The sequence below is a fragment of the Macrosteles quadrilineatus genome, unplaced genomic scaffold (genome assembly GCF_028750875.1).
Source record: "Macrosteles quadrilineatus isolate MER2022 unplaced genomic scaffold, UCM_ALF_1.0 Scaffold_4__1_contigs__length_99947679, whole genome shotgun sequence".
In the NCBI taxonomy this organism is placed as follows: Eukaryota; Metazoa; Arthropoda; class Insecta; order Hemiptera; family Cicadellidae; genus Macrosteles; species Macrosteles quadrilineatus.
Window position 1 is genome coordinate 40,599,145 of NW_026542597.1, and position 18,525 is coordinate 40,617,669.

At 34.7% G+C, this 18,525-nt stretch overlaps 1 protein-coding gene across 1 annotated transcript; it reads left to right on the forward strand.

The window, feature by feature from the left end:
* Nucleotides 1-172: 172 nt before the first annotated feature.
* Nucleotides 173-18,279, forward strand: LOC128993441 (TELO2-interacting protein 2-like). Its single transcript, XM_054417337.1, has 6 exons — nt 173-225; nt 2,839-3,369; nt 4,278-4,400; nt 9,601-9,762; nt 15,812-16,015; nt 17,656-18,279. The coding sequence occupies exons 2-6, from the start codon at nt 2,905-2,907 to the stop codon at nt 17,938-17,940; spliced, it is 1,239 nt and encodes a 412-aa protein (XP_054273312.1). The 5' UTR covers nt 173-225; nt 2,839-2,904; the 3' UTR covers nt 17,941-18,279.
* The last annotated feature ends 246 nt before the right edge of the window (nt 18,280-18,525 follow it).

Below are 18,525 nucleotides of genomic sequence, written 5' to 3' on the forward strand. Positions count from 1 at the left end.
GATTCAATTTACTATTCGTGAGTGTACTAAGCTAATCCCATCTCCTTGAACATTCACAGTAACTTCATACCAATGACATACATTTTGTTTGAGCCTGCTAAAAAAAACTAGAACTAGAAAGAAAAATAAAGAAACTTATGCGTTATGCTTCTTCTTCCTTTGTTTGTTTGTGTTGATAGTTGATTATTTTGCTTAAATGTAAATGCTAGATCAAATTCAACAAAGGTTTGTTATGACATTTTATAATTTTTACTAGTTTTAATTTTAACTATTGGTTGTATGAATTTAATCTACAACACAATTGATACTACCACCCAACAGATTGTTTCTAGTTTTGACTGACTATCTCAAAAATATTGTTTCAAGCAAGCAGGAAAATTGCAGTTTTATTCTCAAATTAGGTTATGAATTAATTGCTGTTAATCATTGTCATCATTGTTCATCTTCATCTATGACAGCATGGAGTAAAAATATCTAAAATTATAAAACATATAGCACCTAAACTTGAAATATCCTACCCCATAAATCGATCAATTGTGTCAATCTCTAAGCTTATGATCTTATGATGAGTACAGTAGGCAAGGCAGAGAATCCACATTGGATGAAAATATTAGTTCTGATATCTAGACCCTATAGTAAGGACCATTTTCCGGTAGACTTCCGTATCCCATGTTGTTTTAGCCAATTTCTCTAAGGGTTAGTTATAACCAGTGCTCGATTTGGGGGGGGGAACACAGTGGAATGGAGTTCCGGTACCTCTCAGAAAGATAAAAATTTTGGAAAAAATAGGTACATAGATAGATTCTAATCCCATTAAATAGATTACAGTTCCGGCACCTCATTTTTTACAAATCGAGCACTGGCTATTGGTAGAACCTCGATAGTTCGACACTTTGTGGACTTAAAGTAGATATTCATTGTGTTTCACCCCCTATTTCAATTGTGCAAAAACAGTCTGGAAGTTGCATAAATTAATGAGTCGGTTCATTATAACCTAACCTTTAACTTACCTAATCTAACCTCACTTCAAAGGACTTACAGTCACGAATCCGCATAAAGTCCGACCTATCTTCCTCACATGCCTTTTCTGACATAAAATGCAATTTAAACATTAATATTGAGGTTGGGTTAGGTTAGATTAGATTAGATTATGTAACATCATTTATTAGTTGCTGATATAAGTGGATTTATTCACTGTGGCACGTTTTCACTTTTAGGCACAATGGGATTATGTACTATGGAATTATGTACTATATGGCACGTTCATTAACAGACGTTGAGGAATGAGGATTGGAATGAGGACGATCATGTCGGCAGTGGCCTAGCTTCTATTACTGATATTTTACATGAATTAATTCTATTTTGTTATATAATTTATGTTGATGTGATTAATAGTTTATGTAGGCCTACCGTAGTTGATTTATTGTATTTTATAAACAGCACCAAAAAGTCCATTTTCTTTTAAAAATATAGTTATTGCATATGTATTGTAACTCTGATTTTGCTCTCATGGCATCGTGTGTGGTTTTGTCTGTTTAGTATCAAATGTAAACAACTGACAGCTGTTTCCACTCCACAAACCTTCCACCCCTTTTAGTGTTAGTTGCCACCAGAACTTGGACTCGTCCATACCACAAATATGTTAATAAATCAACAAAACTGAAGTTTAATATTAATTATTTAACAGTACGGCTACTTAGGAATCTCTCCAACAAAAACTGATTGCATTTTTGGATTCAGTGTTAAAAATACTGTAAGTAGACATCTAAAAATTACATGATATCGCATTGTAGAAATACCAAATAATTACCCCTTACCGTATATTTATGGAATAGAGGTTTAATATGTGTCCGTGAATGCAATAACTCAAGTCATTTCTGACCGATTTTAATGAAATTTGGTTTAATAGTGTATAAACTTGAATGAGTTCACGAACCAGCATGATCGGACCATGGGAACAGGGTTCTACGGGAGGTTTATGGGGCAAAAATTGGTTTTTCTCATTTTTGACCCTCAAAACACAAAACTTTGCAATTTCTCTTTAGGCCTTTTAGAGAGCTTAAAAAAAAACAAATAATTTAGTATAGGCCTATTAAAGTGTTTTTGTAGGTACTTGTAATGGAGAAAATTAAAAAAAAAATTAAATTTAAAATTCCTATGTTATTCTTATGGAGAATATTTTAAAATGCTGTAGTTTGCTTGTTTATGGATATATTTTGATCAAAATTTGCAAATTTATTTATTTTATAGTTATAGGCCTACAGTCAAGGCCACACAAAAAAAACAGGCCGTAATGCTCGTCAAGCATGATGTCACGATAGAAGACGGCAATGACAAAATGTTTGCCGTTTGTGATCAGCTGCTTGTTTTAATCTTTCCTTGGAAAATAAATACCTACATCATTGCCGTCTTCTATAGTGACGTCATGCTTGACGAGCACTAAGGCCTGTTTTTTTAGTGTGGCCTTGCTACAGTACCGGTACTAAGCTATTAATATTTTAAAGACAAATGGAAATTTGCTTAGTCAGCTGGTTTGCTGCGGCAGGGGTATTTTATCTTTTGGAATAGTTGATTAAACGACGAGACAATTTCAAAAATGCAAATGGAAGGTAGTCCCGAATCCATCAGCCAACCTGAGCTTGCCAGACAAAGTGTCATTAACTTATAGATGCCCCACATTATACAGCAACGTGATATCAACTGTCCCTATTGTAAATAAATTTAATACAACATAAAGTTTACTTCGTGAAAACAATTTCTGTTGACACTTGCCTATTCAAATGAAATTCAATGCAATTTCATAAATGTGTTAATAAATCCTGAAATTTACTTTTTCAGATATCTTCAAATATTAAACTGAACCATTCTCAAAAATATTTTGGCTGGAAGAGTGTTTAGTGCAATATGGTGGCGATGTTGCCACCAAATACTTCTCTCAATACCATACTTAGTTTGCTGTCATCTTCATTTTTACCTGAACGGCATTATGATCTGGACCGACCTTTGGAAGATGAAGTATTTAAGGATCACATTAAAATGTGTGAAGCTAATTTAAAGAAAATTAACATGTACCTAGAAAAGGAAAGTGATGAAAAAAGTTTGAACAAGAAATTTATTGTTAATGCTATTCTACTCTGTGGTGAACATTCGAAAGTAGAAACCTGGACTAGTTCTCAAACTTTGGCTCAAGCTGAACTGTTGGTGAAGATGCTTCTCGCAAAAAGTAAATGTATAAGTTTATCAGACTTGCTGCTACATTGTAAAATTGATACTTTTCTGGCTGAGTTGAGGCCAAAACTCTTGAAAGATTCATGGAAAAATAACCCTGCAGCGGTGACCAGTTTTATTTGGATTTTGTTCCACATTAAGGTTTGATTTTTTGACTGTTTTTTTCTAAGTATCTAAACACCTTTTTGATGCTGGCATGTAATTTGTTTTAGTAGAATTATTTTATAATGATAATAAACTACTAGGTTAACAACTTTTTAGAGAATTTCCCATAGCCTATAGGGAATAAGCTATTTTCGTAAGTCTTATGGTAAGACCTGGACCCGGGACCGATTTACTATTTGTTTTAAAGTCTCCAGAAGCCAAAAACACACTTTATACTTTATACTTTTCTTTGAAATGGCGACCATACGAGGCTTGTCCAGAAAGTAAGTACCGTTTTGGAAAAAAAACATCTAGCCTAGATAATTTTTTTCAATAAAATTTATTCCTACAAGAAAGAGGATACCTTAAACTATTTTCTATATAGTTTCCACAATTGTTTAGACATTTGTTTTAGTGAATAGTGAAGAACCAACTTTTCTATACCCTCTTCACAGAAAGATGCCGCCACTGAAGAGAAACATTGCCGTAAGCATTTTCGGAACCGATTCCTAACTTTTGATTTTTCTACATAGGGAAACAATTGAACTTTATGATAATAGTGTCATTTGGTTTCTGGATTAATCTTGGAATTTGTAAATAAAGTTTACTTTTATTTATTTTTTTTCATAGGCCTAATTTTATTTTTGTAAAAGTTTTACACTTTTATAATGTAAAAAAAATTGTTCGTAGACAATTTCATTATGAAGAAAATTGCAAATAAAGAGTTATTGATTTATTACCGGTATCTAAGATTTTCTTTTTATAACAATTAGAGTAAACGTCTTTAAATTTTGTAAAATTAATTATTGATAGAGGGAACTGCAGGCAGCACATTAATTCCTTACCCAATGGGTTAAATAGGCATATATGGGTTGTTTTTTGAGACAAAAATTTAATTTTTGCAGTGTCCACACTTGGGGGATGTACTGAGCAGTGTGATGCCAACAAGTCTTCTTCTAGTTGACGATCACGTTCATAGCAATAAGATCAAGGGGCTTAAATGTTTGGAACACTTAGCCAGCAATGTGGTTTGTATTGAATTATTGTTGTGTGTTTTAATGCCAAAGACAATAAGAAATATTTTAGGATGACTATACTAACGCTGGTCTTGTTATTCTCTATCACTGATCGTTGATGAGTAGTCTAATCTCATAGAATTAAATATAGATTGAAAATTAATTAATTTTTGGACCCAATGTTTCTACTTTGTGCCCAAAACGTGGTTAGTTTGCTAACCATTTGTTTCATACCATATATTATTAGTATATTTACCTTCTCTTAAGAGTATAACTATTCTTTGTAGGATTTGTGCAAGGGAGATGTGCTTGACAATTTATTTTAACAAAACATTCTAGCTCCCGTACTTCCAGGCAAATGTCCCAGGATGGAGAAATAGGTTTCGAACCTCTATTCCAGGCACATATCGTGGCACTTTTTTTTGGTAAATTATTTGTCGTAATGAAAAGTGTTTAACATGATACATTTCACATTTACCAAAGGGTATGGTAAAATTTAAAATCCCAATTATTCTGAATATGTTTATTGAAAAAAAGGACTGTCCTGAAATTTTGGCAGTAGGAAGAATTAGAGTAGAATCGTCTTAATGCCAGAAAATTCCACACTCAATTGGCATCCAACTTTTTTGTGTATGTGTCTTATTTTTTGTTAGCAATGGACTTCCGAAATAAACCCTGCAAGATCAAATTTTTTTATGTTATATTTTAGCCTTGAGGTATATTTTTTACTGAAATTAATTCCACTAAGTTAAATGTTACTGTACTAAATAATACGTTAAGGCTTAGTAGCGTGATTAATAGTGAACTGATGTTTATAAGTTCTAAAGGGTTACAGGTCTAATGACCCCATTGTTAGGTCTTGTTGAACTTTTGTTATTTAAGGGGATTCGCCACTGAAAATAGGTAAAAATCATGAAAAATTGTAAAAATGTTTTTTTACATTTCTTTGTACATTGGACCCTATTACATCCAAAAAGTATGATATAATCCATGTATGAATGTTATTATATGTTATAACCAAGGGGTTTCGCTCTTTACGATAGCTACAAGATCATAGGACACCTTCTTATTGTAACGGGTCAAATGTGTAGGGGGTAAAATAACGGCGATACCACGAAACTTAAACAGCTGAAAGTAAGCTGTTGTTGTGCCCTAGTCGCGACGCTAAACTGACATCGCACCTAACCTCCAATTCCAAGACAGCAGACGACGCTGGTGTCCGTTTGGTTGTTTGGTTGTTCGACTGCGTCTGAGGGCGGGCTACGGGAGAGAATAAGAGCAGCTGATCCACCTTGTGAGCAAGGCAGCTATAAAGCATGTTAAAGCTGTCATACGCCTGCCTTTGCTGACACGGGACTCAGCTGACTCTGTTTGTGCTGACCAATCAGGAAGCGTTTTAACTTTCGTCTCGATTCTGAGACGAAGGTGAAGGAAGAAGAAGAATGGAGGAGAAGAAATGTCATTCGTATTCCCGGCTTTTCGCGAGTTCGTCCGTTCGCCTTGAATTCTAAGTGATTTCGTTCAATTTCTTCGTCGTTTTTAAAGTTACGTTTCGGCAAGCTCTGAAAGCTTAAGTTCGAATAGTTTTGTAGTGAACTTGTGCAGGAACATAGTTGGTTATAATTTCGTCGACTGGTGAGTTTCGTAGTTAACTTCTCTGGTTTTCGTATATTCCTTGACCAGCTTTCGTGTACGAAGCTTGGTTGAACTTGAAGACTAGGCCTGATACGCAGACCTAGTCACACGCCTTAACCAACTAATTTAGTAAAGTATTGCAGTTGGTGAAATATATTTTCGCTTAACGTTTCTTAATCCGTCTTGGGACTTTCTTTTTAATTTGTAAAAACCCTTTTTAAAGTCCCCCAAACGTCCCAAAGCTTGTTCCAGCAGACAGGTTTCTGCTGGACATTTTCTGTCGAAGTTGGTTTAAGTTGAACACGTGAGGAAGTTAAAGTTTTAATTTTTCGTTTTTGGCTCAAGGAGCAGTTTTATTTTTAGTTTCAGTTTTTCTCTCGTTTCGTGTCTCACTTGGACAACTTAAGCCAACTCGTTTTCTTGTTTAGTAAATTCAGACTCTGTGGGAGTTAGGCTAGGTTAGGCCTATCTTGTACTAACCTTGCTTGTTTCAGGTTGACGACGTAACTCCGTAGGTAAGCGGAGTGACTACTTAGCTTACTTGTTGATTCGTTAAGTTAGCTAGTAGTGTGTCATTTAGCTATTTGCCCACAGAGTCAAGTCAATTATCATTTATTTCCCCACAAGCCCTAGGCTAGAGTGGTGATTTCGAGTAGGGTGTTTAGTAACCCGCAACGTTCGTCTCGAGCTCTGACAACCAGGGCTATCAAATTTAGGCTATCCGAATCACTATCGACTCCTGGGAAACTCCCCGCGACCAGACTAGGGCGAATCCTGGGATCCTCGTTTTATTACCGGTGGCGTAATTTCCCACTTGTCGTCCGCCAGGAAAATTACGTCACATTATTCAAACGCGGTTATGCGCAACATTGAAATTTCACGTTTTTCAATACAAAATTTGATATATCTTGAGAGCCACTAAAGGTACATTGTTGAAGTTTTTACTACATATTCTAGACAGTATTAGAAAAGTATTTTGGTAGAATTAGGTATCTAAGTTAATTAGGTACTGAACAATAACGTTTTTTTCAAACTTATTCTTTTTTCTGAAGAAAAATTATATTTAATGTGTCAGCAAAAAAAGTATCTGAGATATTATTATGAATCTACCTAAATTTTAAGTTTGGATAACTGTCTTTAAAAAAACACCAAATTTATCAAAATCCATAAAGAACTCTCTTCAGAATATCAATTTTTAAAACCCCTTACAAATTGATCGAAAAACCTCTATTTTATTTTTTTACCGCCTATAATTTATATTTAGAAGTAAACCAAAATTTTTCCATTTTTTGTTAAACTATACCCTACTAGAAAAAAAATAGTTTAACGACTTTCCTCATTAAATAAAAAAATGCACCCTTTTCAGTGGCGAATCCCCTTAACAAAAAAATCTATTCATTTAATTGTAATACGTAAACAGAATTTGCTTAACATATCCTTAAATGTTAATTTAGTTCACGAAACTGAAGACAAACATCAACGTTTGTGTAGTATTTACTATCCATAGGCCTATTGCATAACGATATGATTTATTTGTCATCAACAGAGGTTTTCATTTTCTTGACAAAAGGATATCAATAAAAATTTGCAACAGCATCATGGGCCTACTTGCTTTAATAATACTTTCACTATAAATGTTGCCTTAGATTCTGTCTCTAAAAATATACAAGTATAAAGAACAATAACGCAGGGGCCAATATAAGCCCCCCTCCCCTGTAATAATGGATATGAAGAAAAATAGGTACTATAATATGAACTGTTTATCATGAATCATGTGCAAAGTCATCGCCGTGTGGCAGACAGTGATAATTTGTGCGAGTTCAGGTTAATTCAGACCCACTCAAGCTCCCGCCTGCCGCCCGGCTATCTTCGCTTTCAGCATATCTACCGGCAACAGGGGAGGGGAGTAATGAAGAGTTCAGTTAGTTCAGTGGTTGCAATTGTTATATTTATTTACATATGTTGTACTGAAATGTTAACGTTTTGCAGTTTGCACAAAAGAATGCTTATACAGTAGTTAGAACCCCTCCAAATGTGATTATCACAATCGCGTATTTAACTCCTTAGTCCTTAGGTTCGGATAAGTGTTTACAGAATCTGTATCACACTGTTTATTCTTGACCAATGTTTTTTGATTTAGTAATTGAGATATTTTCTTCATTTGGCCTGAATAGATACATTTTTATGATTTAATGGAGCAGTATAATGATACAGCGTGATCTTGGTAAATTAATACCCCCGCCGCAGCAAACCTGCAGACTTAGCGAATTTCCATTTGCCTGATTGGATTTAAACTAAAATGTCTCCTTAAAAATATCACATTTATTCCCTATTTAAACAGAATTAGTTTAATGAGTACTTAGGTTTGCTGCAACAGGGAGGGTGAAAAGGTTTTTTTTATGTAGAATATTAAAAGTTACTGTGGTTTAGTAAGAAATTAATGTATTTTCCAACTTTTATCAAAATATGTTCATAAACAAGCAAACTACAACAGTTGACTTATTCTCCATAAGAATAACGTGGGAATTTTAAAATTACAATTTTTTTGAATTTTCTCCGTAACAATTAGGCGCATAATAATACTTCATTATACTAAATTATTTGTTTTTTTAAGCTCTACAAAATGGTTTAAAAAGAAATTGCGAAATTTTGTGTTTTTAGGGTCAAAAATGGGAAAAACCTATTTTTACCCCATAAAACCCCCCATAAACCCCCGTTCCCATAGTCCGATCATGCTGGTTAGCGAACTCATTCAAGTTTATCCCGCCTTACACCTTCAAACCAAATTTTATCAAAATCGGACAAAAATTACTCAAGTTATCGTGCGGATGGACACATATATATATATATATATATATATATATATCTATACAGTAGAGTCCCGCAAACTCGGCACTCGATAACCCGGCAGTCTGGATAACTCGGCCATCACCTGCTCAGAAAATTAGTGATTTTTTGAGTCCGAGTTAAACATGGACTCAAGCCAGCTCAAGTCAAATCATTCTCAGCTCGTACAAATGATTTGTTTTACTATATCTGATGACTTAATACTAACTTGTAATATAAATATAAATTAAAGAAGTAGTTAATAAGATTAAAAATTGTATTGTTCTTGTTTTTAACCCTAGTTCCTGATAACCCGGCATTTCACAAACTCGGCACCCTTCCAGTCCACATTACGCCGAGTTTGCGGGACTCTACTGTATATAGATATATAAAAATTTGAACGAATGGTGTTTTTGGCCTCTGGGGACATCAAAATGAAAAAGTAAATCGGTCCCGGGCTTAGGTCTTACCATGAGACCTACGGTAATAGCTACTTCCCTATAGGGAAATTCGCTAAAAGTCACATTTAGTGCAAATTACCGCAGCAAAACTGAGATAAAGTATCATGGTGTGTCTACTTGAAATTACTTAACCTAACCTTAAATTAATCTCTGACCCCCCCCCCCCAAAAAAAAAAAAATATTCTATATCCGCCACTGCAATAATGATTGGTTTGTGTTTTATTACAAAACTTCTTTTCATAGACAGCACTTGTATTGCCAATTAACACACTGTTTGTACAATATTCCAGAGCCGTGCAGAGCTAAGCCAGTACGGCCGAGGCGAGGTAATCTACAACGCCCTGGACCACATGATCTATCTGAGGGAGCCTGAGATAATTCCTCATCTTGCTGCATGTTTGACTGTTTTGTTGGCCAAAACTGAACGCTCATCTACTACTGAGAACCTTTCTGTGAGTTACCTTTTCTATTTTTTGTTGAACTTTCGACTTTCAATAAAACTCGACATCCCATTCTCATATAAAAGCTGTAGCAAGCTAAAAAAGGGAATGTTGCTGAAAGTCAACAGTCCCGGAAGATCAAATAATTTATACCTGTGCCGCTAGGTCAAGAACTACAATGTTTGCAGTGTCTGTAGATCAAAAGTTCCAGTAAGTCAAATAGTACAGTCCGAGCTAAAAACGTGGTCTATGTTAAAGCAATTGACTTATTGGGAATTTGACCTAATGCAACAGCAGTTTTAATATAACGAAATAAGGTAAAATACAAGTTCAGTTTCGCTGAGTCAACAGTGCCGGAAGATCAAAAGCAATAAAAGTGAACGTCGATTCAGTGTAAAGTAGACCTTTTGCAACGCTTACTACACCAACAAAACTCGCTTTTAGTTACTTCGTGTTTTGTCATAATTAGAATAGAGCTAAAATTATCATATTTGGTACATAGCTTATCTATTAATGCTTCTTGCCAACTGTTTGGTCAACACTGTAAATAGGTATAGTTTATGTAATGAAAAGCCTTTCGTCAAAATTTGTGGCATAAAATACACGCAAGGACGATCTGAAAATTTCTGGTTATTATATACGTTTGTAAAAGGAGATCCATTTAATTGTAGAACTATTTTATGAGTTATAATGTAGTCTACATATAAACTGTGTAAATATTACGCCTCGGAAAGGTTGAAACCTGTCCAAACTATCATATTATTAAAACGTAAATGTGATTTTTTCACGATTCTGAATCAACCAGACGATGGATTTTCATTAGTTTTGTGTTGAAAGAAAGATAATTTTGAGAACTAGGGAATGTCAAAGCCATAATTATAATTAAGGGTCCCAGTTTTTTAGAAATTAAGTTTTATTTTTAAAAAGTCTAGCAGCCGACGCCAACCTTCTAAGCCAGCTTTTAGTACAATATAATTTGCTTAACATAACAGCTGTAAACATTCAGCATCTGTGACACAAATTCAGCATTTGGAAACAAATTTAAAGATATATTTAGAGTTGACTTATTTATACTATGTGTAATGCTGACCATTGATACATTCAATTCTTAGGTATGAGGATGGCAGATTAATTAAATATGCATAGTAAAATAAAAGGATGTTCAAATTATTTTTTAAAGGAATCTTTGTAATCATCGATTTGTTTTAGTCCCATATAATTTGTTTTAACTAACAGCTGGTTGAATGTAATATTGTTCTTTATAACTATTAGGTTTTTGGAGAATTTCCCATATAGGGAATAAGCTATTACCGTAGTACTTATGGTAACACCTGGACCCGGGACCGATTTCATTTTTCGTTTTGAGCTCCCTAGAGGCCAAAAACATCATCCGTTCAAATTCATATATACAGGGTGATCAACTCAAGGAGGCCACCATTGGGAAATCGGAAACGGTAAGAATTAGAGAAAACATTAAATGGGGGACATTCGTTTATTTTTTGTGTCAGTTAAAAATATGATTTTAGTTTTTTTATCATGTTTTCGGATAGAATATGCAATTTCAAAACTTTTTTAGCCTTGACCCTTTTCGATTAACCCACTCGTTTAGGAGTAAAGCCTATGGGAAAATGACTTCCGGTGTACATTTTACATCATGTAGCTCCTAAACGAGTAAGTTTAGAGCAAAATTGCAAAAAGTAAATTAGTCTTAGAATTGCATCTACATTCCTTAAAGACTATAAAGACTATTTTCCACTTTTCAAGTTTGCTGCCATTTCTTAAATAATCTAATTCATATTTTTTATGAATTTTATGGTCTTTTTGGAATGTGGATGCAATTGTAAGACTTTTTTACTCCCCGCATTTTTGCTATAAACTTACTTGTTTAGGAGCTACATGATGTAATATGTACACCGGAAGTCATTTTCCCATAGGTGGTAACTCCTAGACGAGTGGGTTTATCAAAAAAATTTCAAGGATAAAAAAGTTTTTAAATTGCCTATTCTATCCGAAAACATGATAAAATATAGGGTTCGATAAGAAATTTCAAATTTGGCCGCCATTTTGGAAAATGGTGGCTGAATTTCAAAAAACTAAAATCATATTTTTAACTGCCACAAAAAATAAAGGAATGTCTTCCATTTTGAGTTTTCTCTAATTCTTACCGTTTCCGATATCCCAATGGTGGCCTCCTTGAGTTGATCACCCTGTATAGCCTATATTTATTTATTTATATATTTTTCCCGGGGGGAACCCCAGGACCCCCCTCCTTTTTGGGGGGTATTCCATACCCCCCAGGCCCCCGGTGACCCCCCCAAAATATATGTCTAGGACCGCCCTTGTCTTCTTTACCTATAAAACACATGGGATACAGCCTTTCTTCACCGATCACGTAATGTGTGATTTTCTATAAAGTCTTGGAAAAATAAAAGGTAAAATAGATAGAATACAGGTGTACTGTATGTGGTTTACACACAAATATTCATCAAACTGTGTGATATTTTGTTATTGCAATGAACAATTTGGGAGTATCGTATTGTTTAAGTCGATGGAAAATCTTTGTTGATCCTGTTTTACAAGCAAACCAAAAATATACAGTGGTCACCACTCTATGCGACATATTCTAACCAGAAAATTGTAATCGTATGATTCTATAAGCATTGGTAGGATTGCAAAGTACTACACAAACATTATTTCAAGGGTAATAACAGTCACAATTTCCGCCGACTTTAAAAGAGTCAACTAAAATATTATACTAATGGACACACAACTAAATAGAACAACTAATGGAACAACTCACGATGTACATATAACAGTTCGATATAAGCATTGAGTATACACGTCAGTGGATACGTGTATACCCAATGATATAAGCAACGGCGCAACGGTTCTTGCAATTTATTGCTTATTGTTTTTTAGAGTTGTTTTCGGACTTACTCACACTCGTATAAGGTTGTCCATGTTTGTCATTGATAATGTAGCCATGTTACATGGTTACACCCGTTGTCACGAATATGTTTACAAGTTTACCGTCTGTTTTTGAATAGCGATACATTTTTTCACATACTTAAGAACCATCTGATTTTGTGCATTACATGTTCGTCTCAATTTTATTTGCTTTAGTAGGCATTCTTTTGGTTGACGAGGACTTCAATCGGTCCTTTCAATGATTGCTCTTGAAATATAGTACTTTGTCCATACAAATTTAATTATACAAATTGAATTTTTATTGTTTGGTAAAATGGATTAAATTATCCAGCAAACCCAAATTGAAATAGTAAATATAGTATTTCAAACAAATCAGTAACATGTTAATAATGTAGCCTACATTATTTCCTTGAATTGCATAACAGCAATTAATTGGGCTGATCCTAATATAAATAAATCAATATGTTCTTCATAGGCATAACATGGGTTCATAACATGAGCCGCTGGGGCTGAGCCCAAGGGATTTAAAAATGTAAGGTTGGTCTGCAAATTTACGTGACACGCTCTCTCTAATGAGACATGAATGGTCAAAATCGCCTAAGAAATGCGGAGGAGTTCAACAGAAAAATTTCGTGTTGGCGTTATACAGTATGGTTGAGAAGTTATTATCACTTTTTTATCCCTTAAGAGGGATGGACCACAAAGACTAAGACAAAATTCTTATATAATTGTAATACTATTTTACCTGTTTTTGAAATGGCGACCATACAAATGTATGCATTTTAAGCCAAGTATGAATGGAGATGAGTGTGTGATGAGTGGAGCGATCTTGTTGTCCTGTTAGTGACTAAGGCCGACGTAATCCTTAGACACAGCTGTTAATTAATAGTCCATACAGTCAATTAATAGCAGCAGAGGTCAAGTTTGGTAGGTATCAAATTAAAGGGTTTATACATAAAAATACATTGCCGCAAACCCAAACTCAAACGATGATGATGATAATAATGTTAATGATGTAGCTAAAACGTATCGTTTGAAATTTAACAGCTGAAAATAAGTGAAATAGAAAAGGTTTTGGTTAAATCCATCAAATTGTAATTGGACACTAGTAAGTACTAGTGCACTTTTTGCTACTTCCCCCCTTCGGTTTCATGTATTCCTCTCAATTAGTTCAAACCTAGGAGGATTAAACATTAATGTTAATTAATGTTAAATCCTCCTAGGTTCAAACCTGAAACACCCAGATCGAAACTCGCCTGTCGTTATTTTAACATCGCCTTATCTTTTTACTATATTTTTCAAAAAAGAAAGATTATATTGATTTACTTTGAATTTTAAAAATGTTAACGTTTTATTTTATTAAAGATTTATGGTGATACGTAAATATTGTGGTGTAGTAAAGTATATTATATTGTAGTTAAGTGTTAAATGTAGAAATTTTAGGGTGAATCGAGATGAATCTTTTTTTATAACATGGGTCTCTCCTACCTTAACATACATACCAAGTTTCATAAACATCGGTTGAAAAAGTGTAAAGATAAATATTTGTACGATATGTAAAAAATACAAAATGGCGGATATCTGGTTAACGAAACGATTTTGGAAAAAAATTGTATCCTTCATTTTCTGTTTATATTGACCCAAGGAATTACTAACTAGGTAAAGTATCTCTCCGCTTATTTTTAACACCCTGTTTATGATGTATTCTTATTAATATAAGTGAAAAATGTAAGCTGGTAATACAGAAGATTCAAGATTCAAGATTTATTTCGACCATTAAGTCTTGGCCGAAATATGACTTTCTGCTCTTTGTCCTGTTGAGCAGAAAGATGTTTTATATATAATATGAATGTACTGGTAATCTGTATATTCATCTTTTTCTTGTCCTTAGAACTGTAAATTAAAAGTCCACTCAGCAGTCGCATCGTACGATGTAGTTCTTTCCATGCGTTGCGAAATGCTAAAAGTGCCGTCCTCTTCAACCCAAGTTATCTATTCACTTATTGTAAAAAAATAAAAAAAAATATATTTTACGCATCGCACTTTTAGCTACAACTTTGCCACAGACAAAACATCTCTAACCCAAAAACAAAAAAAATCTCGCATGCTAACTTTTTCATGTTAGAAATCACGATTTAAAAATATTTCACCATATATATCAATTTTTATTAATTAGATCGGTAAATAATTAAAGTTCCAACAAAACTGTCATCGAGTAGGACTAACCAAGAAGCTCTGTGCCAATTTTCAAAATTTTAGCACAACTTTAAGTACACCAAAACACGAAATTATTGAAGTCATGCGTCGAGAGGACTATCGCTGTTTTTAACAGATTATACTTTTGACCTTCCGGCACTGTTGACTCAGCGAAACTGAACTTATATTTTATCTTATTTCGTTATATTAAAACTGCTGTTGCATTAGGTCAAATTCCCAATAAGTCAATTGCTTTAACATAGACTACGTTTTTAGCCCGGACTGTACTATTTGACTTACTGGGATTTTTGATCTACAGACACTGCAAACATTGTAGTTTTTGACCTAGCGGCACAGGTATAAATTATTTGACCTTCCGGGACTGTTGACTTTCTGCAACGCGTCCCTAAAAAATGTATATGAAATTAAATGAAAACCAATGTCTTTATTTAAAAGGCGAAGTTAGGACTTGAAAGTTGTCTCTACCACTATAGATCAAACATACTCCCTTAATAGATTTCTCATCGTTATGGATCAGCTGAAAACAATTTTATTGTTAGTTCCGTCCAGTGCACTGTAGAGGTTGTGTTGTGTTTCCACTATAAACTGTAGGTCCCTTAGTTGCCATCAGTTGTATGGGCTATTAATTAACAGCTGTGTCTAAGGAATATATCGGCCTTAGTCACTATCAAGACTACAAGGTCGCGTCACTCATCCTACACTTATCTCCATTCATACTTGGCTTAAAATACCTACTTTGTGTGGTCACCATTTAATCGAAAAGTGTTAAAGTATTTGTTTATTGTTATTTCAGCCATTTAGATGAATTACAGTATTAATGTTTTTGTGGAAACAGCAAAATATAGACAAAATCATGATTCACTGATACACGATCAATATCAAATTCTAACATACATCTTTGTTGTCTTATTTCTAGTGGAGCCATTTTGATGATGTTTTGAATATATGGCTACCATCAATGGAGATGGAGCAGAAGTTGTTGTTGCGGGAAGCTTACATAGCGAGTTTAGAAACACTGTTGCAAGCAATGGGACTTGCTAGTGTACGATGGTCAAAAAAACTTCTCACCATCCTTTCTGAGTACTGCGAACAAGAGCATACTCGGGACAAAGCAATTTCGGTAATACTTAATTATATTCAACCTTTGTAGCAGCCAGGCTTGTCTTGGGATACCACGGCCTCGGGACCAATCAGTATATGATTTAGGCCCTGTACACATGAGGGCGGCAGCCGCCGCGGTTGCCATTGCGCGGGAACCGCGGCGGTTGAAAGTACAAAGGAGTAAATGGGACCGTTCACATGCAACCGCCCACTTCCAATCAACCGCAACAAACCGTGGCGGTCGTAGATTTCCCTTCGACCGCCGCGGCTCCCGTGCGGTTGAAGTTACTAGAGTTGGCATGAGAGCGTACACATGAGGGCGGTAGCCGCCGCGGTTGACTGCAGTTGCTACTATAGGATCACATCTGCACGCTTGCCCTGTGGACATCGCTCTATCTCTCTCTGTGTTCGTGAAGTGTGTAGCTGTGGCTGGAGTTGATGTAGTGCTCGTAGTGTAAGTTTACAATGGCCATGCGTGCTGCTGTGGAACCAGAAAACTTTGACACTGAACTGTTCGTTAAAGAAGTACAAAAAGAAGATACGTTTAGGACATAAACTAAAAAAGATTGCGTGGCAAAAGTTAGTTGAGTTTTTTGCTGAAAAGAATTGTCAAGCGTTACGCGTTTTAAAGAAAAATAATTGGGTAAATACAGTACTGGCTGTCGAGCGACGGTCAATTCACACCGCAACCGCAGCGTAACCGCGGCTCCAACCGCTGCCATGTGTACGGTCCTAGGCGACAGCCGCTGCGGCCACCGCGGCGGCTGCCGCCCTCATGTGTACAGGGCCTTAGTTATTGCTGAGGTTCCACTGTATTTGAAAAACAGTTTAACTGGGAGAGTTAGTTTAAAAGTTATTTACATATTAGAATTAAATTAAGGAATGTGCTCTAAAACATTGTTTTTAAAGTATCAAACACATTTTACTGGGAATTAAAATTGTTAAGTTATTATAGGTATAAATTTTAATTTTTGTCCACTTAGAGATGTTAATAGTAAAGATATGTGTAAATCACTTCATAATTAATTGAGGAAATTTTTTTTTTTTACTTCCTACATTAAATCAAGTTTGCTTTATTTTACCAAAGTAACCTCCGCATGTGCCTGGCGGTGTTTCAACATCAGTTCTTATGCATGTTCATTGTTCAAGGGTTATCCATGAGATAACTACAAATCCATTTTAACACCTAACCACATGAGCGTCCATCTAACGTTTCCATAATAACTCCCTCCCAATAAAGAGGGAGGTCTAGGGGGTCTTCTCTTGGAGTATTTAGGGACAAAATGTGTGTTTTTTCTTACCCAAACTCCTCGGTCATCTCATATTGCATAAATTAATAACTTTTATTATCCGGGGGGGGGGGGGGGGTCTGAGTCCCTTCAAGCTCATATTGATGCACGCCCATGCCTACAAATACTCACATTGATCAAGGATATCTCAAATTCATTCTAAATCTTAACTATGACCGGTCATTTACAACACTCATCAATAAAAACAATAATAAATAAAATACAGTTTATCAAATGTTAACAAATTGAAGTACTGTAAGGACTATAAATCATTTGAACAAAATATAGGAATCAGTATTTCACTGGTTTCTTTATGTATTGTGATTAAAGTATTTATTTGTTTTCCTTATTGTCTTCAATTATTTTTCAGACTTTGATAACGTTTATGCGAACAACTTGGCCAAGACTTTCACACAACTTTCACCAAATTGCTGGTGTTCTAGTGAGAGTTGTCATTCAAATTTCCAAGAATGATAAACTATCTTGTGATACATCATCAAGGAACTCACTGAAACTTGTTAAACAATGTTTTTCTCTGATGGAAAGTGTTTGTCATGAAGAGCACAAACTGTTTATAAATGATCTTAAGAATTGTGAAGATTTGAAAGATTGTTATGTGTTAATAACTCAATATGAAGAAAGAGATTATTTGTAACAATATTGATATTTTGAAAAACTTTTGCGAAGTTTCCATCAATATATCTGTGGTTGAATTCTTTTATACATTGTATCGTATCTGTAATACATTAGATTCTCATAAGCTCGTTGACAATGTAAATAAAATAAATTTTTAAATATCTGAATACAACCATCTAATTATTAATTCTTTATTAGATGTTAACACTGCAAGTTCAGCCGAATTCCAAAAAAAGAGTTTTTGTATTGTCCTAGAACATACGTTGTGCAGTTTACTTTTCATTACTTTACACAAAAAAGTACACTTTCTAAACGTAAAATGAGCTAAGAAAATATGTTATTCCCGTTACTGCACGGCAAAATTACATAACCTTAACTTTCTATGCATTTGTGGTGCACGGAAATTAACTGTTATGGGATTTTGCGGTGCAGACTCATCAGCTGTTGTATTATTTGCTGTAGCATTGTTTTGTACCTCGACATAAGCACGGAAACTCAGCATTTCAGGGTGTCTAGTAGTCGGGAAAGTCGGGAATTAGTATTGAATTTCAAAATGGTCTTGAAAGGTCGGGATTTAGTCTTAAATTTGATTTCAAAGTCGGGA